Source organism: Pholcus phalangioides, unplaced genomic scaffold, assembly GCF_987345545.1.
Source record: "Pholcus phalangioides strain wild (caught in Gottingen) unplaced genomic scaffold, Ppha-v1.0 ptg000011l_1, whole genome shotgun sequence".
In the NCBI taxonomy this organism is placed as follows: domain Eukaryota; kingdom Metazoa; phylum Arthropoda; class Arachnida; order Araneae; family Pholcidae; genus Pholcus; species Pholcus phalangioides.
In genome coordinates, this window is record NW_028301604.1 from 15,880,332 (window position 1) to 15,905,004 (window position 24,673).

Sequence of the window (24,673 nt, forward strand, 5' to 3'; positions counted from 1 at the left end):
GGCGCTGCGCTCGGCAACGCCCATATAACACAACAAGTGTCTGGCATAGTTGTTAGATCGGTTACTGCTGCTACAATGGCAGGTTATCGAGATTTAAGTGAGTTTAAACGTGGTGTTATAGTCGGCGCACGAGAGATGGGACATAGCATCTCCGGGGTAGCGATGAAATTTGGATTTTCACGTACGACCATTTCACGAGTTTACCGTGAATATCGGGAATCCGGTAGAAAATTAAATCTACCACATCGCTGCGGCCGGAAAAAGATCATGCAAGAACGGGACCAACGACGACTGACGAGAATCATTAAACGTGGCAGACGTGCAACCCTTCCGCAAATTGCTGCAGATTTCAATGCTGGGCCATCAACAAGTGTCAGCGTGCGAACCATTCAACGAAACATCATCGATATGGGGTTTCGGAGCCGAAGTCCCACTCGTGGTGTACCCTTGATGACTGCACGACACAAAGCTTTACGCCTCGCCTGGCCCCGACAACACCGACATTGGACTGTTGAGGACTGGAGACACGTTGGCTGGTCTGACGAGTCTCGGTTCCAATTGCTTCGAGCTGTTGGACGTGTACGGGTATGGAGACAACCTCATGAATCCATGGACCCTACATGTCAACAGGGGACTGTTCAAGCTGGTGGAGGCTCTGTGATGGTATGGGACGTGTGCAGTTGGCGTGATATGGGACCCCTGATACGTCTAGATACGACTCTGACAGGTGACAGGTACGTAAGCATCCTGTCTGATCACCTGCACCCATTCATGTCCATTGTGCATTCCGACGGAGTTGGACAATTTCAGCAGGACAATGCGACACCCCACACGTCCAGAATTGCTACAAAGTGGCTCCAGGAACACTCTTCTGACTTTAGACACTTCCGCTGGCCACCTAAATCCCCAGACATGAACATTATTGAACATATCTGGGATGCCTTGCAACGTGCTGTTCAGAAGAGATCTCCACCCCCTCTTACTCCTACGGATTTATGGACAGCCCTGCAGGATTCATGGTGTTAATTACCTCCAGCACTACTTCAGACATTAGTCGAGTCCATGCCACGTCGTGTTGCGTCACTTCTGCGGGCTCGCGGGGGCCCTACACGATATTAGGCAGGTGCACCAGTTTTTTTGGCTCTTCAGTGTATTTCATAATGTACTTGCGCGCCTCATTTTGAAATGGATCTTTTCATGTCATCCTTTTTTTGTGCTTTTATATAACAAAATCACGTTAGTGTATTCCAAATTATGAGTTTAGTGGTCCGTGAGGTCCGGTGATTACTGTTTTAAAGAATGTTTTTCAAATGAACAAATTGTTTAATGAAACGGTGCAGTAGTTCTCAAAGTGTGCTTACCGGCTCCTAGGGGCGTCGTGGTGAGCTGGTGGTATTGATGTAAGTCGTTTCGCGATTGAGGAGGTTCTTTGTTAGATCATTCTGGGGGAGCGGCGGATGAACGTCGAGAAAAGCAAGTGAGCCGTAGAATACAAAAGTTTGAGAACCACTGATTGAAATGGGGCCACCAACGGTTCATTGTAACTTTTTTCGATCCTATATTTTCTATTTATTTTTCCTTTTACCCCTCTCCCGTGCATTGCAGGTCGTCTTAACAGTAAAGTGATGTTCTGGGGCCCCGTAACTATCTCGAAGTACGTGCATACCAGATTCTATACTTACTCTCACAAATCATAATACAGTATACAAGGTGATTCAGAAAAAATGGGAAAATTTTAAGAGGTGATAGTACACAGCAATACAAACAATCGTCATGAAAAAGAGCATGGTTTAACATGAAACGCAAACGCGCTAGCACGTTTCGAAACGGCCGCTCCGCAAACATTAAAACGGCATTCCTGTTGAAATTTATCGGGAGAACACCGTGCATGCAAATGTTACCTGGAGAAGAAGAAACCGTATGAAAATCTGCGTCAAAGTGAATAAAAGGCGTGGACGCCAGCCCTGTGAAGTTATTCCAGCTCTCATTATATTGAATGATTGATCTTCTACTTGAGACCCCGGAAATAAAGTGGGCTTTTATCTTTTTTTAGAAAACCTAGAAATTTGGACAAATTGAAAGAATTGAAACCATAATGTGCTAAAATAGCCAAGTATCAAAAATTTTCAAGTCTGCAAAAATGGTCAAATATCAAGGTTTTGAATTCCCTATATATCGATGGATTTTCACCCAAAAATCGAGGAGTAAATTTCTTTCAGCATAATAAATTAAGACGCAAATTTTACTAATAATTTTAATAAATATTTTAAATTTTTTCTGTTTCTGTCAATTATTATTTCATGGGAATACCACAATCACCAGTTAATTTCCCTTGCTTTGCTGATATTTTTTTCATATTTTAGTTTAATTTTAGAATCAATCTTGAATTTTTTTTTTCGGATAAGTTCCTCGTGAAATACCACGTATATTTTTACTATCGAAAACATGAATCCAAGAAAAGTGAGCGAACGCAATAACTTGACATATCGAGCTCAAGTTACAATAAAACTTGTTCTCAAAGAATTAATACGAAAACATACTCATTTTTACAATTTCAAAGAATTGAGATCGTCTCAATTCTTTGCAATTATTGATTACTGAGGCACGGTTTAGGTACGGAAATAAAAATTTTCTATCGAATTCTGAAAAGTCTGCAAACAATGGTGAAATAAAAATAAAGCTTCTTTGACTCATTTATGCATTTTTAAATAATATGAAAAACAATCAGCATAGAATGGCTCTACGATGAAAATTTCGAAATTCAAAAGAATATATCGCCATTTTTATGAGATCTTATGGTTTCTTTCAAAGAGAAAATATATATTAAAAAACATTTCTTATCTCTCAATAAAAATTGCAAAAACAAAACATTAAAAATTATTTCAATCCAAAATTGTTATATTTCTCAAAATATCGTAATTCCTTTTGTGATGAACATAAACTTTGTTTTCTTCTCATTATAGCAAATGATTTTTCTTTCAGAATATCTGCAAACAATTATTAAATTCCATGAATTCGGAAACTTCTCTTTCATCATTTAATCTCTCTCTTTTCGTTTTTAATTCGATTTCTAATTTTCTTGGAATTTCCTTTCTTGTTGTTTTCGAGTAATTCCATTGTTTCCGTCGAAAAGAATATTTTTTTTGGTTAAATATATTATTTTTAAATCCTTTTATGAGATACCTGTTTACATTAGATTCAAAATCATTTTCTTTTTTTTAAAAAACCGGTAAATAATTTTTCCCGATTTTATTCTTCTAGATTATTTTAAAAAACCAAAAGAAGACTCGCTTTAATAGAATTTTTTTATTTTAATCCTTTTGTAAACATTAATGTACCGGCGAAAAGCATCGAAGTCCATTATGAATCTCACCAAAGTGCACGGCAGACACAAAATCTCTCACAAAAACACATTTATTCATTCTGCCAAGCAGTACCGTCTTAATGCATGGGCTCATCCGGGTATGGCCCGAGAGGCCTCAAGTGCAAAGAAGCCTCATAACGAAATCCGGATAAAAATTTTCAGAGTAAGTACATAAACAAGGAGTTATAGATGCTTTCCAGTGGGTTAGGGGTCTCACAAAAATCATTTTGCACGGGGACCTCTTAAGACGGCCTTGCTGCCAAGTTGGGTAATATATGGCAGCGCCAAATGAACACTTACCACACGCACACTGTTAGGTTTGTTTAAAAATTACACGCCTAATTCGGCTCTTCCAAAGATCCTAGGTAGCGCTAGGAGTATCTAGTAGTATTTAAGAGGCTTTGGCTCTTCCAAGGAAAAATGGTAGTTAATTATATCAATGACTATATAAACCAGATAGGGCCGGACTTGGTCATTTAGCGGCACGGTGCGATCGCACCCTTCGCACCTGCCAAAGTCCGGCCCTGAAACCAGATTCGTAGAGAGTAAAGAAAAACCAAGTGCTATACTAGTTGACACACCAACCTCCAGTTCTACAGGCTTTGGTTCGAATTCCGGTAAGTTTCATGAAAATGTAGTTGTTCAAAATCAGCTTCAAGTTGTAAGTTTGGTCTAATTAGCTCTTGCGTGCATGAAATGACGATGACCTCGGTGCGGCAAAAGTGATCCAGTGATTCGATGTAATATGAAAGACGAGAAAATTACATTTTTGGCAAGCTTGGATTCTTCTCGAAAATTGGTTCACCGTGATCATAGGACAATTTTGGTTCACCGAAACAATTATCTTGTCACGACCAGAATATTAAGCAGCGATGCCTGTCGGTTGTGGTTATTTATCACCGAGACAAATATTTGGCGATATATTCGACGGCACATGGGAAATATGACTTCTAGACATCGCTACAGTTATGGGAATATCGCTTTGGGGAGTAAGTAACGAAAGTGCGCGAATGGCATCAAGTTCTTTCAGTCACCACATCAAATGTTATATAAAGATAACGTTTAATGAAGGAAGTTAAGCTACTTTTCTGGATTATTTCGGTAACGTGACAAACATATGGATATCTCCTCTCATTAAAAAAAATACACTACACAATAATTCTCGTTGGGATTGCCGCAAAATATATGTATAACTGCATTCACGAAAAAGTTTGTAGAAAATCTTTCATGTCTTATTATTTTCTTTAGGAACAGGAATAAAATCCAATAAAAAAAAGACGGCTACAACGCACATCATCATTGCATTGAGTGTCGTGATATTTTGTATTATCCAAATATTTTCTGAGGGCACCATAATATCGGCCATGTTTGCCTTAAAATATTTTGGAGATAAAACTATATATATATCGTTTCATCAATATATATATATATATATATATATATATATATAACTATATATATAGTTTTATATATATATTGATGATAGTAATCAAATCCGCGATTACTAGCTGCTGTCACGGAACTTTATAGTGCCAGTAACGTGTCTAGAAATTAGTAGAGATTCTCCTCAGGATATATTTGAAATACCAATCTCGTTCCAAAGGGTGCGTATACACGTTTGTTTGAAAATATTAGAAAATCTCATACATTTGCCGGCGGAGTTCATGGAATTCTCAAATTGGAAAGTCGCAATTTACAACATGGCTTTAATTTGTTTAATTTGCCTTTTCATCTTCTGAGAGGTTTTTTGTCATAAAAAATCTGCATAAAGTGAATTGAATGTGTATAATCAATGTCTTTGTCTTGAAAAATGTCAAACTACATTTCCTCCTTTGTTTTAAAAAAATTGGAACATCTGATGTGAAACGGATTATTACATGAATATTTTCATGCAAATGAAAATCAAATTGTTTGAATAGGTGATGTACGTCTTCCCTGATTAATGTATGCGAACCTGGAGCAGTTAAATCTTAACATTACAAATAAGAATAAAAAATACAAAGGCCACAACAGGCCTAATTAACCAACGATGTGGCCGAAAAATTATGCCCATAAAAATATGGATGTCATATATAACCAAAATACAGCAACCCAATATAAAAGCATATATCACCAAAAAACATAATAATATATAATACACTGCCCATACAAAAAATTATGGTTGTCATATCTAACTATATGTAACTTTTCGATCTATCCCACTACGTCTATCGTACTTCTTTTGTATCAATTGTTTTAAAATTCATGACCCCTAGAGATAAGCTATTCTATTTATTAACTACCCTATTAGAGAAAAACTCCCTGCGACAACACAACCTGGAGACCTGGAGTCAGTGCCATCTTAAGGCATGGGCCAACCCGGGCAAGGCCCGGGGGCCTCAAGAGAAGAGTGAACCACAGAAAAACGAGAAGTAGTTAAATTTTTCGAGAATTTACCAGGTATGGTCTCAGAAAAATCACTTGGTCCAGGGGTCCATGCCATGATGCTCTTAAGACGGCCCTGCCTGGAGTTGCCTCTTTTTAAAAGATACTGGTGAACCCTTGTTGAAGCAGTTGATTGTCGGTGTATTAATGCCTCATGGTCTATCCTATCGATACCGTAGAAAATTTTAAACACTTCGATCATATCCCCGACACCTGCGTTCTTCCAATGTAAACATATTCAAGAAACCAAGTCTTTCTTCATAGCTCAAGTCTTGCGTGCCAACAAGAACACGCGTAGCTCCAACCAAGTCTATGTCCGATATGGTCTAAAAAACCTTACGGCATACTCCAGTGCCGGACGAACTAAGCTCCGGAAAACGGGAAGAAAGACTTTAGGAGAATGCGAAGAGACCATTTTAAGAATGAAACCGAGCATTCTATTCACTTTTTCGATCACCGCTGAACAATGGTCAGAAAACGCAAGTCGCTCGTCAATGACTATACCCAGATCGGTGATCCTAGATGCATCCGGAATAATAACACCATTCAACTCGTAAGTTCAACCAAAATTTGTTCGAACCAAAATGAGCGACCATGCACTTATCAACACCAAAGGTCATGCTTCATTCATCAGCCCAAGCTGCAATCATATCCAAGTTCACCTAGAGCAGTGGTTCTCAACCTTTTTTTGCCCATGGCCCCCTTTCAACTATTTCTCATTCATGTGGCCCCCCTTGCCACCATGATTAATTTCCTACCTCCAGTTTTCCCGTAAATACGAATACAACGCCACAACAGGCAAAATGTCCAATGAGTTGGCTGTTAAAAGACAATTATTAAAATATTGTTTGAAGTATAAATATGTGTTTGAATTTAATTAATTTTTAATTTATGAAAATAACGAAAAAGCAAAATAACCATAATACAGCACAGTAAAAAATATATAATAAATTATTTTCAATCAATGTAATCTTTGGAGTCATTCATGTATTATGTCAGCATTGGGGGGGGGGGGGTTTCTGATTTGCTGACTTTTGATGGCAAGGGGGAAAGGGTTTGAAGGCTGCTTATGTCATAAACCACCTTTTTTTGAAGATGTGAAATATTCTAAGCTGCTGACAAAATTTTTCTGACAAGGGGGTCAGTGTTTTGTTGACAAAGGGGTCAAAAATGGCTAAAAATTTGCTGACATAATACTTGAACGACCACTTTGTGGTACTTCAAGTACTAAATTTTATCTTTAGACTACTCAGATCCTTATGTTTGGTGTTGAAAAATCAATCAAATCAACAGTAACATGTTAATGTTACTTAAATAGGGGAAAAATTGTGAAAAAATATTCCATGCATTTTGTTTGAAATAAAATTTTTTTAGTCACTCTTTTAATAAATTTCTTCGTGGCCCCACTATCAGCAGCCATGGCCCCCCTTTTGCGATATTTTCCTCCATGGGGCCCCCTGGAATATCCTGGGGCCCCCGGTTGAGAACCACTGGTCTAGACCAGTGTTTCTTAACCTTTTTTTGCCCGTGGCCCCTTTGAGCCATATTTTTTCTCGTGGCTCCCCTGTCTAACCCAGAGTTGTCAACTCTCATCTAGAAGCAAAACACTTTATACGCATTGAAATGATTTTTTTCAGTGAATTTATACTGAACGAAAATTTTGCAAAGAAAATTGGCCTCCAGACCAGTAGCCTAGAATTTATTGATCTCCCCGCTAGTCCGAGTTCTATCAGGACCGTCTCAATATCATGGGGCCCCCTCCTTAGGCAAAGTGATGCTATGGTAGTCCCATACTTTAGCTGGAAATAAACAGCTTACATATTTCCTATTTATTTTTAAAATTAATTGTACTATAAAAAATATCATAAGGTAGGGTCACTTATGGGCATGAGGCCCCTCACAAGAGTGGGACTGACAGAGCTACAGCCCGGGGCTTAATATGGTTTTCATCCTTTTTTTTTTCATACAATAAATTTCATATAGAGAAGGGGGTCTGAAAAATTTAGAAGGGGATTTGAGAAAAACCCCATCCTAGGGAACTTGTTGCAAAATGTAGGCGGTGAGACCTGGGTGGGTCCATGCCCTAAAGAAGGCCCTGGTTTTATGGGTGGTTTTGTTGGATTCTCTCTCTCACTGTAAGTGTTAGTCACTAATATAAAAACTTTATTTCTTCACACCTTAATTTTTCTTCTCAGCTCTCCAAACCACCTGTCATGGCCCCCGGTTGAGAACCACTGACCTACAGCATCTCCCTATCGTTCGGAATCCCGACTACCCCCCTTTAGCTTCACGTCATCTGCGAATTTGAAAATAATCCCATCCACATACCTTGACTGAGTTTATCGATAAAAGTTAAAAAAGTATGGGCTCAAGGACATTTCCTTAAGGGACTCCATTTTTGACACCTGGCTAATCAGAAAATTACCCGTTCATCATATAGCCTTTTGTGATCTCTCTCTCAACCACGATTCTATCAAATTCAACAAGTTGCCTACAATCTCATATAAACACACACACACGCTTCAAGAGTTTACCATGTTGGACTAGATCGAATGCCTTCTGGAAATCAATATAAACAAAATCGACGTTTTTGTCATTTCCCACAACCTTAGTCACGTGATCATAGAATACAAATACAAAGGCCACAACAGACAATATGCCCAACGAGGTGGCTGAGAAAAGATGCCCATAAAATATGAATGTCGAATACATATTTAAACTATATCAAAAATACAGCAACCGAATAAGAGCAATAAAAAACGAATAATTAGGATAAAATATAAATATACTGCCCATGAAAAATTAAGGTTGTCTCAAAAGATTGTTGTGAAGGAAGTTGGTTACACATGACTTCATCTTCTTGTACTCATGCTGTTTTTCTGACAATACGTTATTCTCGTCTATCCACTTCACTAACTGCCTTTTGTGATAATAATTTCCGAAATTTTCGAGAAGGACTTGGTCAAACTCACTGGACGATAATTCGACACAGTTTCTTTACTACCTTTTTAAGTACCGGAACCATATTAGCAAACTTGCAATTTCCTCGGAACGATACCCCCAGCAACACTACTTCTGCAAATCTGTGCAATTGGCCCCAACAGTTCATTTGCACATTCCCTAAGTACCCTAAGATAGATATCATTTGATCCTGGTGCTCTATTTGCACATTAATTTTTTAAAAGTTTTAGGACTTCCACATCCTCCACCTAAATATGGTTGAGGGCTTGCCCCCATGACGCATCTGTACTTTGGATATCACCTTCTCTATTAAAAACTGATGCACGAAAATGTTATTGAAAGCAGTATACATACATTGCTCTGTACTCTAGATCCTTCTATTGGGGGGGGGGGCAACTGCCCCTTACATCCATGGTTGACATACTTGAAAAATGATTGGCGTTCATTAGCACACATTTTAATTTGCCCTGTGATTTAGTGTCAATCGAGAAGCCATCCAAGTCAGAGGTGGGTAGTTCCCCGTCAATACTGTTATTATTATCATTAACTAACCCCCATTCTCGTCTACTTGGTCTGGAAGCTCCAAATTCGTGACCCCAAGAGAGGAGCAAATGTCCTTCAGGACTCAGTTGAAATGTTGGATCGTATTCCGAAATGCCTTACTACCCCTTAGCAGTACGGGAATCACTGCCACATCTGAACCTCCTCTCCCGAGCGGATAATAGTAAGTCCTGGTACTCTGACAGATACTTACTAATATTTTCTCTTGATTTGTTCCCGCCCATAAGATTTTCTTCCCAAGGACCTTTCACTTATTAAAAACGTTTTGAACGTTGCTTATCTTCCCCCCGGAAAACAGCAGCGCTCGAAACCAGGGAAGTCCCAATACACCTTGTTCCCCAGTTCTCTAATCATAGAATCCCCGATAATTACACCACTATCGCTTATCACCCTCTACATTACGTGCACAAAAACACATTTATGCGAACGCAAAATTACGTGTTTATTGGCTTGGGCTGTATGAGAAAACGCGCGCTAATATAATAAGAATACATTGTATTGTAACCATGTTTGACCTTGTTAATGAATTTTATGCATCAAGGCTTTGAATCGATGAGTTGCCTCCAAGCATGTGGATTGAGCCTAAACCATGACTCCCATTGTCGCGATTGTCAAATGAAAATAGTTAACTGGCATTTGGATAACTTCTTTTTTTTTAGTATGACAATCTTTGGATGGGATCAGCATCCAGGTACCATCATCAAATACATACCACGAAACCACCAAAGCATCGATCAAGTTTGATAGGCATGGCCAAATTCTTGGTGGAAACTTCATTTTTCATCTTCAGAAAATCTTTCAACTCGATGGAACCAGAAAATAGAGACCAGCGCACCAAAGGTCCAAAAGACTTCTCTGGATACAGGTGTACGTTGCTCTCTAAATTTTGATTGCAGAGGTAGAATACTTGCATGTAGGTGGAAATTTTATTTTCCGTCATCAACAATGAAGTTTTAAAGTATTTGCTGAGTAAATGAGAGACTTCAGTGTTAAAAGACTTCATTTAAAAAATGAAATAATTAGCAGAGTATAAGTGAACTGCAATTTATAACCAGAGTGTCACAACTTATTTCATTGCAATGTATTAAGTAACATTTTTATTGACTATTATAATGTATTTTGATGAGAATAAAATATGATGAAAATTAAAATGAAGATTGATTTTCTTTCGTTTTTGAAATATCTAGAATCAGCCTAAAACGGTGAATTTCTGTTAAATTGGCTGCAACATATAATAACGGTTAACTCGTTGCTATCAGCAAAAAAAACGTAAACCTGAATCTGCTGGTTCATCATCAATTTGGAATTTCGGTAAATGGTCTTCCGTGAGCTGATATTTTATTTAAAAGAAAAAAGAGAGAGAAAGTCGGAATATAAAAAATGTATAACTTTAAAACCGCGAAAATCTCTTTTATGGTTACCTGTAAGACTTCCTTCCGACTGATAGATTTCTGAAATTTCTGCAGAAATAGTAGTGTCTTGTTCTTGGAAGCAAATCTTCAGGAGAATATTTCTATATTGTAGATCCTTTTATTCGGATTTCAAATCCTCTCAAAGAATTTCACACAATCCTAGAGATGTTGTGAAAGAAATTTTCAAAAACCTCAAAAACATTTTTTCTTTTCTTTTTTAACGGAAATGACATCGGAACTACAAGAAGCTGCATTCGGTGATCGATTTTCTCCTTTTATATCACATTTTCTTTCGCTTTTGAACGAGAAAAGCAGCTATGGCATAATGCCAGTTTGATGCCGAAGTGAAGATTTTTCTGATGGCAAATCGCTGTTGAAAAAAGAGAGAGAGAGAGAAGTTCCTTTCACTATGTGAGAACCATCTTGAATATATTTCCTTGTAACTGACTATCCACTTTTAACATGTTCAAAACAATATATTGAATGTGACATTTTTCTCGAAAATACCACGGCAAGCTTCAGTTTCAAGGGAAGTAAATACTGTATTAGCATATTTCACTTTCCAGCGTCTTCTCACCACCTTTTCTGTGCAGCGATACATCAAAAATTACATTTTTAAAAATGATTGGATCATTTTTCATTTCCAATTTACCAAAATTATATCTGAAAGCACTTCCAGTAATTTCTCTTCGGTTGGATGTTATCTACGGTTTTTGCATGATGATTGTAACTGAAAACTAGAAAGTTATATCTCAAAATATTAGAAATGAAATTCTGAATCATGAAATTTAGTCGGACAGGAGGCAAAGTAGTTTTCAAATTATATATTAAAATTCAATTTAATGACGAAAACTGTTTCCTTGAACGTATGAATTTCGCAAAAGATAAAAAACTTCGCATCAATCTAGTTTTATAAAAGTGCATCTGAAACATTTTGTCTTTTATGTGTTGAAGTTCTAATAATTAATGCTAATTTTTTCAAGGGAGTTAAACAAAATTTCTCATAATGTTTATAAAATCAGAATTTTTCTTGAGTAAGAAATTATTTGAATATATATAAAATGAAGTTAGGAGAATGTTTTGAAAACGTTCAAGAGAAAGGCAACTCTCATAGAGTATAAAAAAACAGGGTGGTTATAATTAAACCAACACTACTCAGACCTATGTAAAGCCCATTCTGGTGGACATATTTTCTTTGAAACTTGATATATAGGTAATATGAACTATGGGGAAAGATACAAAACTGCAATTTATATACATATATATATACATGTATATATGTATGTATATGTGTGTGCATATATATATATATATATACACACACATGTGTACATATGTATGTGTGTGTATATATATACACTCATTGAAAGAAACAAAAACACAAGATGGAATTTATGCAAGAGTGAAATAGAACCTATGCAGTGGGTCGTCATCGAGCGAACTCCCATGCATGGTTCAAAAAAGCAGGCATTTCTGAAGGGTGGCTGTGCCTAATTGCACTCAAAATGCCAACCCTTGTTCCCCGACGCGCCTGCCTTCTCAATAAACATGTTGGATGAAAAAAGTGAGGAAAAAATGTATGTATTGAAGAAATATTTTTGAAAATATACAGAGCTTTTCAGGTTGTGGGTAAAATAAAGCATGAGAAAAAATAAAGATAAATCAAAAATCTATGAAAGATATGTACAAAATTACAGAAATTAAAGGAAATTTACAATAAATTACAGTAAAACAAATTAATTTATCAAAAAGTCTAAAGAATAGTGAAAAAAAAATCAGCGGGCATGCCAAGAAGGGGGGTACAGTTGTGTTATTTTGAATTTTGCGGAGATGACGTTGAAGAAGGCGGTGGGTATGATGTTGCCAGATGCAGCTTTGGAAAAATTGAGGAGTGCTATATGTATCGTATGGGATGGAGGAGTGCCTACGACTCCCCTCTCGCAGCGGGGTCGATTCTCGGGTTCGTCCGCTACTTAGGCATCCTGGTCCCGCGGAGCTCGGCTTGGGTAACCGAGGTGCCGAAGGCGGATGCGGACCAAAGTGACGGGTTGCGTGGCCGTACGGTGGGGATTCCATCCCCGCCGAACTAGCCTGGGGTTCCTAGGAGCCCCGGTGAGAATGAGGGGTGCTGAAGTGCATTCCTGCTTATTATTACATGTGTGGCCGAATCTATATATACTGTATATATATATATATACAGTCAGCCCCCCTCCCCCCGTATTCGCGGGGATTACGTTCCGGGAGTGACCGCGAATACGGAAATCCGCGAATAACAGAAACCATAGGTTTTTTTTATTGTATATCTCGTTTATTGAACACCATGAGAAAGAGCTGGGTGACGCAGAGGTAGAAGGGAAAGTAAAAGAGGGTGCAGCGGTTGTTGGCGATGTTTTCTGAAAGAATGTTGTGATTTTTATGTTTGCCGCGTCTTCTTCTTCATATCATCAAATATGTTGGAGTATGTTGACAAGGCTTCCTCTACCAATTTTTCTACATGTGAAGAACGTAAAATAGAGGGATCTATGTTATGAAAATAGTCTATTGCTGATTTGAGCTTGCGATTCCCTTCCTCTATGTTACTTGTGATGAACTTCTACTTCTTTATCTCGATCTTCTTCATCTGGTGCTGATTCAGTTTCAGGACCAGTCAACTGCATTAACTCTTCCTCGGTCAACTCAATATTAAAAGAACTTTGAGTTCTTTTATAATAGCATGTATTCACTATCAAGTTACTGTACTACCTGACTTCCGGAACGAAAAACCGTTTAAACCAATCGAGGAAAAGTGTTTTCATAATCCATTGTTCGTCCAAAATACTGGGAGCTTTGGCTTATCCTTCCCTTCAATGCTCACGGATTCGAAGATTTGAAAATAATGGTGGGCTTTATCATGTACCCATTCGCATTTGCGCAAAACAACATAGTAAGTCTATCTCTACTTGCCTTAAAATCAAGAGCTCGCTTTTTTTCTCTTGCTTAACTTCTTCGCTGCGTTTTCTTCCAAAATAGTGTAGTTTCGTCAGCGTTAAACACCTGCTGATGTGCATAACCTCTCTCTTCAATAATTTTCTACAAAGTCTTTGGAAATTTTCTAGCTGCCTCCTGATCGGTAGAGGCTTGATCGCCAGTGCTTTTTACATTGCGCAATCCGAATCGTCTCTTAAACCGATGAAACAACTTTTACTTGCATAAAATTCTAATGAAATAGACTTTTCACCAGCCCATTCCTTATGGAAAAATAAAATGTTTCCCCTTTTCTGTTATAATATTACAATCAATTGGAATACATTTTTGTGTCAGTCTTGTACCCAAAAAAAAAAACATTTTCTGTACGTAAAACACATGGATCCCATAGGCGCTGCAAAGTTTTGACTGCCACGGGTGCAGCTACGGCTACGAATTTCAGATTCATTTTTCCTGATATATCTCACCGTAGATTCGTTAATTCCGTAATGGCGGACCACAGCAGGTATTGACTTCGCCAAGCATAGTCAATATATCCAATTTTTCTTGTCAGGTTTTCACTTTTATTTACCTCTTCAAAGCATTATCAGTAGCATTTAGAAGAATGAGCCATCCTAAACAAACACAACTCAAATTTTGTAAACAAAACACGTGAACAACGATTGCTGAGTGTTGTCAAAAAAATTTTCCAATAAAGGAAAAAAAACCGCGAATACGGGGGGGCCGACTGTAAATATATATATATCATAATTAGCAATAAATTGTATAAGTCGCGGTCTAATTAGCCCTCGTGCGCAGAAAATGATCGTGGTGTGACAAAAATTATCAATGATCGGAATCATTAATCTAGCATGAAGAAGTCTATAACGTCATTATATGACAGTCCGGGATGGATTCCCGTAGATCAGCGGTTCGAAACCTCGCGGAGCCCTTTCTAATATATAATTTTTATTGCGGAGCCCCGTGGGCCTATTTTTTATTTATCCATCAAAGTTAATGATTTATTTTTGTTATTTAAAAGTATTTAATTTTGTTTTCAAATTTACTGTTTTTTTAAAATTTTTCTCGAGTGGCCGCGGAACCCCTGGGGAGTGCACACTGAGCTCCAAGGGCTCCGCGGAGCACCGGTTGAGAACCGCTCCCGTAGAGAATAATGTTAATGCACCTTGCTTATAGTGTCGATAAAAATGCTACTTGGATATAATGACGCATTTTTTGGGGCTTTTGCTTCCGTTTTGATGGAGTTTTCCCGCGAAATTCCTAGAATTGGGGCTCATCACATTGAGGCAATGTCTCTATCTGTTCTATTGATATTAAAAAAAAAGATTTATTACATGTTTGACACCCCTACTTGTGCATTCACATAATCTCGTATACATTCCCGTATTGTTCCGTAATACAATGGTACCTCTACTAACGAAGATGTTTCGTTCTGGGATGCGTACAGTCCCTAAATTCTAAGTAACACAAGTGACATTAGCACGCCGGTGATTGGTTACTACGAGCAAGAAAGCTAGCAAGACGTCACGAGGGGCGGAGTTTTTGGTGAAACTGAATTTCAAAAGTTTATTAACGAAAAATGAAAGCAATTTTTTAGTGAATCAGTAATTGATAGCTGGGCGCTCGCTTCGCGAGCCGTTATTATTGTCATCTTGATGTACCTGAACCGCATTTCATTAAATCAGAATAAAAATGAAAGAATTTTTTAGTAAATCAAATAAATGACAGCAAAGATGGAAGAAAATAATTCTCGGACGGGTTTATGAGGGAAACGAACACACAACCTTCAGCAGGTGTGCCCACTGCTCCAACTGCGGATACCGATTCGAGTATAATTAAGTATATCTATCGTTAAACGTCACCAGCAAAAATTTCACTGAGTGAAGTAATGGTTTCTCACTCATTTCGACCAATCACGATGCGCTAAATTTCTATAATGTAGCTAGGAATGTAGGATTTGTTTATAAGCTTCCGGGGATCACGTTCGTTAGCCGAAACGTCATTTCCTATACGTTTCTATGGAAAATCGTTTGATTCATTCCAGATTCTCCCAAAATTTAAAGGTAAGTTTTTTTAAAACACCAAGGAGCACTATAAAAAAAACACAAAAACTGATTGAAGGCTAAAATGAACAGCTTCAAAATTTGATAAATAATAATGTACGGGAAGATGAGAGATACTGAAGATCTGTTTATTTTACACTAATGTCCACAACCAACACCAGCTTTAGTCGATTAAAGCTGTTGCCACGACCCAGTTGAGTACGTAGGTGTCTCCAGCCATTTGTGATTTAGTCAGCTCATTTCTGTGTCTGGTACATACAGATAGAAAAAATAAGCTCCTAGAATGTTCAGCCCTTTCAGTTTGATGCTATGAGTTTTGCACGGAACGAACGCGTGCTCTGAAAACATTTTCCCTACTTTATTTTTTAAAGGCAATTTCCATAATTTATAAATTGTGTTATGATGAACACGACTATAAATATAGCTTTTGCTTTTACAAATGGAATAAATAAGTAAATAAGCCTCGGCATCATTGCATTTTCTCTTCCATTAATTATGTATTATGCTAAATAATGCATACCTGAAAATTTTTATAAATTCAAAATAATGTTTCTAGACAAATGAATTTTTTGCTCATATCCACTCGGAATTTATACTTCTCCTTTAATGAGTTATAAAATGATCAAAAACTAATTAAATGAATATTTGGAATATAGTAATTGTTTTCTTTACTTCAATGATTCAAATTCAAAGAATTGGCTTTGCTTGTCACATTATACGGTGGCTGGTTTTTTTTTCTTTTTTTTGTGTGTTTGTACTTGGTATATCTCGAGGCGAGTTAAACGCTGTGGCGTAACCAGGTTTCGGTCCGTGGAGGTGCGAAATTGTGAAAGGCGCCATTTTTTTGTTCGTGCTTAAGGCGCAAACTTAAAATTATGCATTAGTGGAAATAACTAAATTTCCCAATTTTAAAAAATCAAATTTATTTTTTTTTCAGTTGATGTTATTTTTCAAATTAAATTAATTACCTTTCAATTGATTAATGTACTTTAATTTTTTAATTAATTTTAAATTCCATTTTATATTTTGTGTACTTATACAATAGAGAAACAAAAAAAACTTCACGTCAGGTTTCACTACACGTACACGCACATTCCCGCATGTACCGATTCGTTGGGGGTTCCGCGGGGGGTTGTGGGCGGGGTGCATGTGTGGTGTAGCAGTAGTAGGTAGGGTTCGTAGGTAGGGTAAAAAAGGGCTCGGGGATCCATGATGCTCTTAAGTCAGCCACCTCGTTGGGCAATTTGCCTGTTGTGGCGTTGTATTTGTATTTGTATTTGCATAAATGCAAACACCAAAAACAACTAACAAATTCCCTGGACGGATCATGTCGATCCCTTGGGAATACGTGAAGATCACGTTATTTAAAATTTATTAAACTTAAAAGTCACCCTAAAAGGTAGTTGGAAAAAAATTTGGATTAAAATATAAAAAATGATAGGAGAGAATATATATATATAAAATAAAACGAAAAAATATATATTTTTCTCTCTCTCTAAAATTATTCCAAGATATGAAAGTACAGAAAAATTTTCATGCTTCCATTTAATCGCTTTTAACATGTTACAATCTTATCGTAAGCACGTATCGCATGTACACTACTTCTATTCAATCGTGCATGTACTTCCAAGACATTTCTCTTATGGAATTTCTAACAAATTAATGCATGCCGGGAAGTTCTTTCTTATATTATGCGTGACCATAACGTACATATGATGTCGTAGTTATGCATGGTTTCAGTTCGAGAAGTTTTGCCATCTGTCTTCCATATTAGAATTAAAACTGGCAGATGCCTGAAGTTTCGTGTTATGCAAATACCACGGTGAAAGCCTGCCTTCTCTCTGCGGGAAGGCTTTTCAAACGAAAGATCGGTTAGCATTCGTACCTAGAAATTGAGAAAAAAAAGTCTCCCTCCAGTCAACTGTGCCACTAGTGGGGTTCAAACCGTGATGAATCCATCATGATGCCCACACAATCAGTGGTTATCACATACTACTGGATTGCAGACGCACAATCAGAGGGTAGCCTGAATCCATAAAGATTTAGGAACCACTGCTTCAAACGAATTAGTGTGCGCCAGAAATTGTCGTATGTGTCCGTAATCTATTTAAGTATCTCTGAGGCGTGTTTGTAATGCCTCTGCTCATCTTCCGAATCGAAGTGTAGTTTTTCTAAAGATCAAAAGCCATTCAGAAAAATAGGCGCCAATGTAGGCAAAATTTCGATTGGGGGAGCAATCGCTCCCTCTGCCCGCCCCCCCCCCCCCGGCTATGTCACTGCTTAAATGAATTAGTTAATGAAATTTTCCGAACACCATCCGTTGCTTAGCAACTATGCCCAAGGAAAAAACCTCCTCATAACAGTACAATACCTTGGAAAGTTTTCCCGGCGTTAATGAAATAAGACACTTGTTGACTGCTTTCATGTCTACATGAAAGGATTTCTCTTATTTTTACATTCTGTTTCGTGTGTCATCCTTATATTTATCACCTTGTCAATAAAAAATGATTCAGGCAAACAAACATAATTGAGTCTCAGCGCTGCATCATCGCAGTTTCCTGTGTAATTGTTGGAATTGCGAAAATTATTTAAATAATATGAATTATTCATATATTATGGTACTTTTTTACGTAAGCAAATTAATTTTTGAAAAAAAAAATGCAAAATTTAACTTTTCATATTTTCTTTAGGGTCCTATAGTCGTAATTATAAAAAAGACAGTTCTTGCAGTAATATGACAAGCAAAACAAATTTCATCACCGCACGACAAAATTAACCCTCTACGGTTACCCCCTCTAAGAACGCATTAATTTGTTTTTTTTTGCAAAAAGGGATGTAAATTGTGGCTGTTAGTACATTTTTAATTGAAAAAAATTCATCATAACAGTAATTTAATTAATTAGATTGGATTTTTTAATTAACTTATATGATTAATCAAGGACAAAATACACTGTTTGCCTTTGCTTTACTGTTTTCTACAACACAGATAAAATCTTGCTCAGAAAAGTTGAATAATTGTTTCCTTGAATTTAGTTTCCGAATCCCTCGATTTGGTGTAATTTTATAAATCTCTGAACACGTAAAATTTCAGCAGTTCTACAAAAAGAAACCGACAAGAAATCGAATCTTTCTAGTGAAAAAAGTTTTGCATTTATGTAACAGTATTTTGTGATGAAATGTAATACCAAAAAATGTACTTTCTAAAATATCAAAAAAATTGAGAAAAATAAACTGAAGACGTGGGTGCAAGAACCATACAGTTGGATGGACGAAAAAAGAACTTCAAAAAATACTTAATGTGTTTTAAAAATTAGGGTAAAACATTGGTGATACTTTCTTCTATCACAGACCCCAGACTGGTTTGACTTTTAACCGTTTGCTTAGTTTTTTTTTTTTTTTATGGAAAAAGAAAGAATGAAGTTGCCTGGTTTTTTCCACCTATCACTGATATTCAGTGGCCAGGCTCACTGATAAAATCCTGGTAGATACTCAAACACTCTTTATTCACGCATTAAAACAGTATAGTTACAAGAAGTAACTTGTAATATGTTTATAGAAAAAAGTCTGGAGAAAGATTAAAAAATAATCATGGAATTTCGTCCATTCTTTAAAAAGGACTACCAAAATCTCGCAAAAAACAACAGTTATTATTTACACTGTTCACTCACTTTAAAAGCTGCTCAGAAATCATCATTATGAACATCACCATCACTGTACGCCAACGACTGGCTGATGCAACGCGGAAAGCGCTGCCACCAAGCGACTACACGTTGAACCAATTCGGTGCAAAAAAAACAAGACAGCTCCTAGGGCGTCTTGTTACTTGCACCGTATGAGACACGAGTACGTCTCCTTTTCTTTTGTATCTCTATAGCAGTGTTTCTCAACCTGTGGTCAGCGGACCAATGGTATAGGTGATCCGCTAGCAGACTTGATAAAATTAATTCTTATTAAGCTTAATTCTAACACTGAATTAAAAATTATTCAACCTTTGTAATTAATTTTAGTTTTTTTCCATATGGGTTCAAATAAAAATTATACCTTCTTACTTGGATTCAACATACATCTTCATGGAAAATGTCGGGAATCGTGATCCTGCAGGATGCGATAAATACAGCAGGATTTCACTAAATTTAGTCGAAAAATGCAATTTATTGCCTTAAATGGAATTTGCTAATTACTGATGGAATTGCTGAAGGGTGGGAAGAAAATGAAGGAGTGCTACAAATCACAGTAAACAAAAATGTATTTCAGTTGCTTGTTATCAGTTGATTGTTATCTCGTTAAGATATCACGATGGTAGTGGGAGAACAGAGGGGGGAAAACACTCTCACAAACAACCTTGTTTCGTAGGGTTACAATAAAACTTCGCGATCAGGAAAAAAGAAACAGTCAGCTTAATTGAATTTATTCCACTGGCGTTTGGACGCAATATTACGTCCTTGATCGTAAAGGGTTTAAAGCGTTATAACTCATTAATTATGGGTCAAATCAAAGAAACTGAAAGCACTTCTCCATATTAGTTTTTTTTTACAGGAAATCACGTATGTAATTATTGGGTGGACGATAGTTATAACTCTGTATACAACACATTCGGGTAATATGGAATATCACTTTTATTTTTTCGATAATTCCAATTTGAAACAAGGTAGAGAAACCTGAAACCTGTAAATATAATCTATAAAGTTTCTTGTCTTTGTATTTACAAGTGTGCCGTATTTAAAAATAAATATTATAACTAAGAAAAAGGAATTTAAAAAAATCGTTTCCGTCGGGAAATATGGAACAGGGGGGTTCAAAATAAAGAAAACTAATTGGAATTGATGAAAAACAAGATTTAACGCGTCTATGACAATGAAAAATAAAAATTTCATCGTTTGATTTTGTAGTTGATGATGCAGTGGTGTCATAGTCTGTTTACAAAAAATTACAAATGCAATCTTCCTATTCTGCCCCAAAAAAATGCAATCTTCCTATTCTGCCCCAAAATAGTCAAGGTGGGTCCACAGAGAACAGGATAGACATTATTTCTAGACCTCTTTCTTCTTCTACCTTATATACTAAACTTTCTATCTTGAAGAGATACTCTAGCCCAACTCAGATGGTTTCTATGATATTTCATATTTCCAGACACACCATTCGTAAAAAAACAGCGTTCCATCTAACCGGAGAGAATCGCCAGCTAAAAATGACAGATTGCAGTAATATACAACACTTGTGTGATGCACATTGAGTATGGTTTCAAATCATTGGGCACATTTCCAATGATTAATAAACACTTTTGAAAACTTGCCTAAAGCCGGGATTACACTATAAAATTTTGAAAAAAGTTCTTTTGTAAAACTTTAAAAATGCAACCAGTAAGCGCATCGGTTGCATTCGAGCGAATGTAACGAATGGCACGCTTATTAGTTGTTTTTTGATTGGATTTATATATATATTTTTTTCCATACCTGTACTTTCATTAAATTCTGTGTGGTCCAAAAGCCTGGACCTGCTTTAAAAAATATATTTAAAAAAGCTGTTGAAGCTAGAGACAAAAGGTTAAAGCGTTTGAAAGAAAAGGTTTCAAAGTTGTTTTTTACTTCCATCCGTTTTGGTTCCATTCTTTGTGACATCTATGTTACAAATAACTGGCAAGAAATGCTACATATAATTGACATCCTCCGCGTCACTGAAGGTGATTATACGGAAATTTCGTAATAAGTAAAAAAAAGTTTGAAACCTTTTCCCTCAGATTCTTTAAGCCATTTGTCTCTATCCTTAAGTTTTTTTAATTCTTTTTTTTCAGAACATGTAAAGACTTCAGGATCAGCCTATATAAAATTACTGTAAAAAGGAATTTCTCAAGTTATCGTTTCTCTGCTCTGATTTACCGATGTGCCTAACACCTTTACTTTTAATTGTTGTGCATCGAATAATGTGACGATATATTTCAGACTTGCTTCAGTTTTTTTTTTCTCTATTTTACAGATAATAAAGTATATTTCATTTGGCTCGATGGTTCCGATGAGAACTCCGAATTTCATGATTTCATTATGATTTACCTCAGTAGAAGTGAGAGATATGGCACATTCTTCAGTAGAGTGGTGCTTTCTGGAAAGGATTATTGAGATTGCAACGCTTCTCAGGTGAAATCCAAACGCAATAAATGGCGTCAGTGCTTAAAAAGTTGTTCAAGTCATGCGACCGTCACCATTCGGGGGAAGCTGGTGGTGGTGCTCGACGAAGGAAAAAACCGACCGATTCTCCTGTCCATAATCGACATCGACATCAGTCAGCTGCCATGCGGTTCTTTGGTCATTGCAGCAGCCCACGAAGAGAGAAAGTATGTCCAGAAGATGGTGCTATAGCTCACACGGTTAACTCGACTGAAGGTCATCACGATGCTTCCACCCTGTCATCTTCCAGTAAAGGATCATCCAACAATAACCATAGTAACTCCCCTAGTCTCAGCGTCCGCTTCAAGTCGTCCAAACTCTCAAAGCATTCTGGGGCAACGAAAAGCAGTGAAAACTCGTCCTCCGTTCATGGGCAAACGGTTCGTGCACGGCGACTCATGAAAGAATACCAGGAGATCATCAAACGTTCCAAAAATCTTGAAAAACCCCCATTCGTAGTTGATCTCGTCGATGAAAATTTATTCGAGTGGAATGTGAAGCTGTATCAAATCGATCCAGAGTCAGAGTTTTACAACGACATGCAAGAGGCTGAAATCGATCACGTACTTCTCAATATCGTTTTTCCTGACAATTTTCCGTTTTCTCCCCCTTTCATGAGAGTCATTTCACCTCATGTCGAGAAAGGTTTCGTAATGGAAGGTGGAGCGATATGCATGGAGCTCTTGACACCAAGAGGGTGGGCCAGCGCTTATACAGTCGAGGCAGTGGTTATGCAATTCGCTGCCAGTCTGGTCAAAGGTCAAGGTAGAATAGCGCGAAAATGTAAAAGTGGTAAAGAGTTCAGCAGGAAATCGGCTGAAGCATCGTTTCGCAGTTTAGTCAAGACCCATGAGAAGTACGGATGGGTGACCCCACCTCTTGCTGATGGTTAGTGTCGGTTTAAGAACGAACTGTTTCTTCGTGTTATTTCGATTTCTGTAGGAAAGCTACTCTTTTTGCGTTGTGTGGAATTACGTTTCGCTCTTCTGTGTCTTAAATGTTTGCAATAACCCGAACTGAGGACGACTGCCAAAAATGTGTTTTAAGTAAATACATACAAAAATTCATCAGAACATATTTCTATTCGTTCTCGTTGTGTGCTGTACATTATTTAGAATGCCAATAATTGTTACTAAATAAAGTTGAACTTAATTCTCTCATCTTATATTCTGAGTGCCGTGTTTTTATTATTATTTTTTTAAGGTAAATAATTTTTTATTATTTTATAACCGGTTAGAGTAAATTTTGCCTAATTTAGTTTTACTTTTTTTGACGATATGAATACTGTAAAATAAACGTACATATGTTAAGTGATATCTTTATACACCCTTTATTTTTTTTGAACCCTTTTTTGGTGATAGAACATACTTTCAATTAGAAAAGTATTCAAATAATGTGTCCATCTTAGATGTGTCATTTATTATGCTAAGGGCCGTATATGTACAGAGATATATAAAATTTAATTTTTTTATACGTTCCCTCCGTCCTCTAACTTCCAATTAAAAAAGTGTTGTCCTGTCTCTCCTGAGCTTAAGGGAAAGTTAAGGGGGCATCTCAGTATTTAAAAAAAGTTTTACTTATAACTGCAACTGCGAAAGAATCTTTCTAATTTCCCCCAAGTTTGATCCCGTAATAAATATCGTTCTTTCCCTCACTTTCAGTAATTTTGAATACAAATGTCTCGGTTGATACGCACTCGAAAAAATGAGTTTTTTTTGTTGTCGTTGGGCTCAGTAAAGATAAAGCAACAACTTTCTAATTGGGAGTCATAGGACAAGAGAACCGTATAAAAAACTAAATTTTGTATCCAGGTACATATACGGTAATAGAATAGTAAAAGAAATGACATATCTAAAATGGGCACGTTACTTGGATACTTTTTTTGATTGAAAGTATGTTTCTATCCCCAACAATTCAAAAGAAATATGACTTAACACCCTGTATATTCAATGCAAATTCATTCAAAGCGAATGAATCAACACAACTTTATTACTTTTCAATTTTCCTCCTTAAAAGTCTAACATTATCTTTTGGAAAAACTGAATATCTTCTCTATTCATCAATAATATATCATTACAGCACCTTGTATTTATCACACAATTATCTCTAAAATATTTCTTTGTCATTGAATAATTAGCCTTAAAACGCTGAAACCGATAAAACTAAGTTCTATATATTTATAAATTAAACTAAGTTCTATATATTTATATATTTATATGTAAGTTCTATATATTTATAAAAATTATCAATAATAGGAACCATTATCATGGAAATCTTAAAATGTTTTCTTAATAGTATGTAAAAAAATTAAATGCCTCTTGCTTAAGAAGTATCGTGAGTTTCTGAATAAAATTGCAACATATTGCATCATCCAATACTAATAATGCATGAAAATGCAGGGGATGAAAATCAGTTTCTCTTTAAAGGAGATTCGAGTTTATAAAATTTTTAATAAAATGGGATTTGCATGGATTTTCCAGTTATAGTCCCCTATTCAGTCTAAAAATTTCGTGATGGAAACCGTTAAACCAATTTATCACGCACTTATCTTTTGATCATCGGTTTCTTACGTCGTTAACGTTTCCATATCCCATAAAAAGCCGTTAAAATATTGTTTCGATGGGTCACGAAACTTTGCCGAGGATGTGAAACGTCAAAGGTAGTGGCAGTCATCAACGTTCTCTCTTGAATTATTTCCTCAAAAAAACTAAAATTTTTATTCTTCGTTTAAAACCGATTCTGCCCCAATTAAGGTAGATACGG

The 24,673-nt window shown here is 36.6% G+C and overlaps 1 protein-coding gene across 1 annotated transcript in view; it reads left to right on the forward strand.

Annotated features, from left to right (window-relative positions):
- The window catches only part of LOC149080121 (ubiquitin-conjugating enzyme E2Q-like protein 1), a 35,716-nt gene extending 12,641 nt beyond the window's left edge, over positions 1–23,075 (forward strand). Inside the window, exon 2 of the mRNA XM_089239131.1 lies at positions 21,723–23,075. Coding sequence (XP_089095257.1) covers positions 21,901–22,803 — 903 coding nt within the window. The 5' untranslated portion in view covers positions 21,723–21,900 and the 3' untranslated portion in view covers positions 22,804–23,075. The remainder of the gene's footprint in view (positions 1–21,722) is intronic.
- The last annotated feature ends 1,598 nt before the right edge of the window (positions 23,076–24,673 follow it).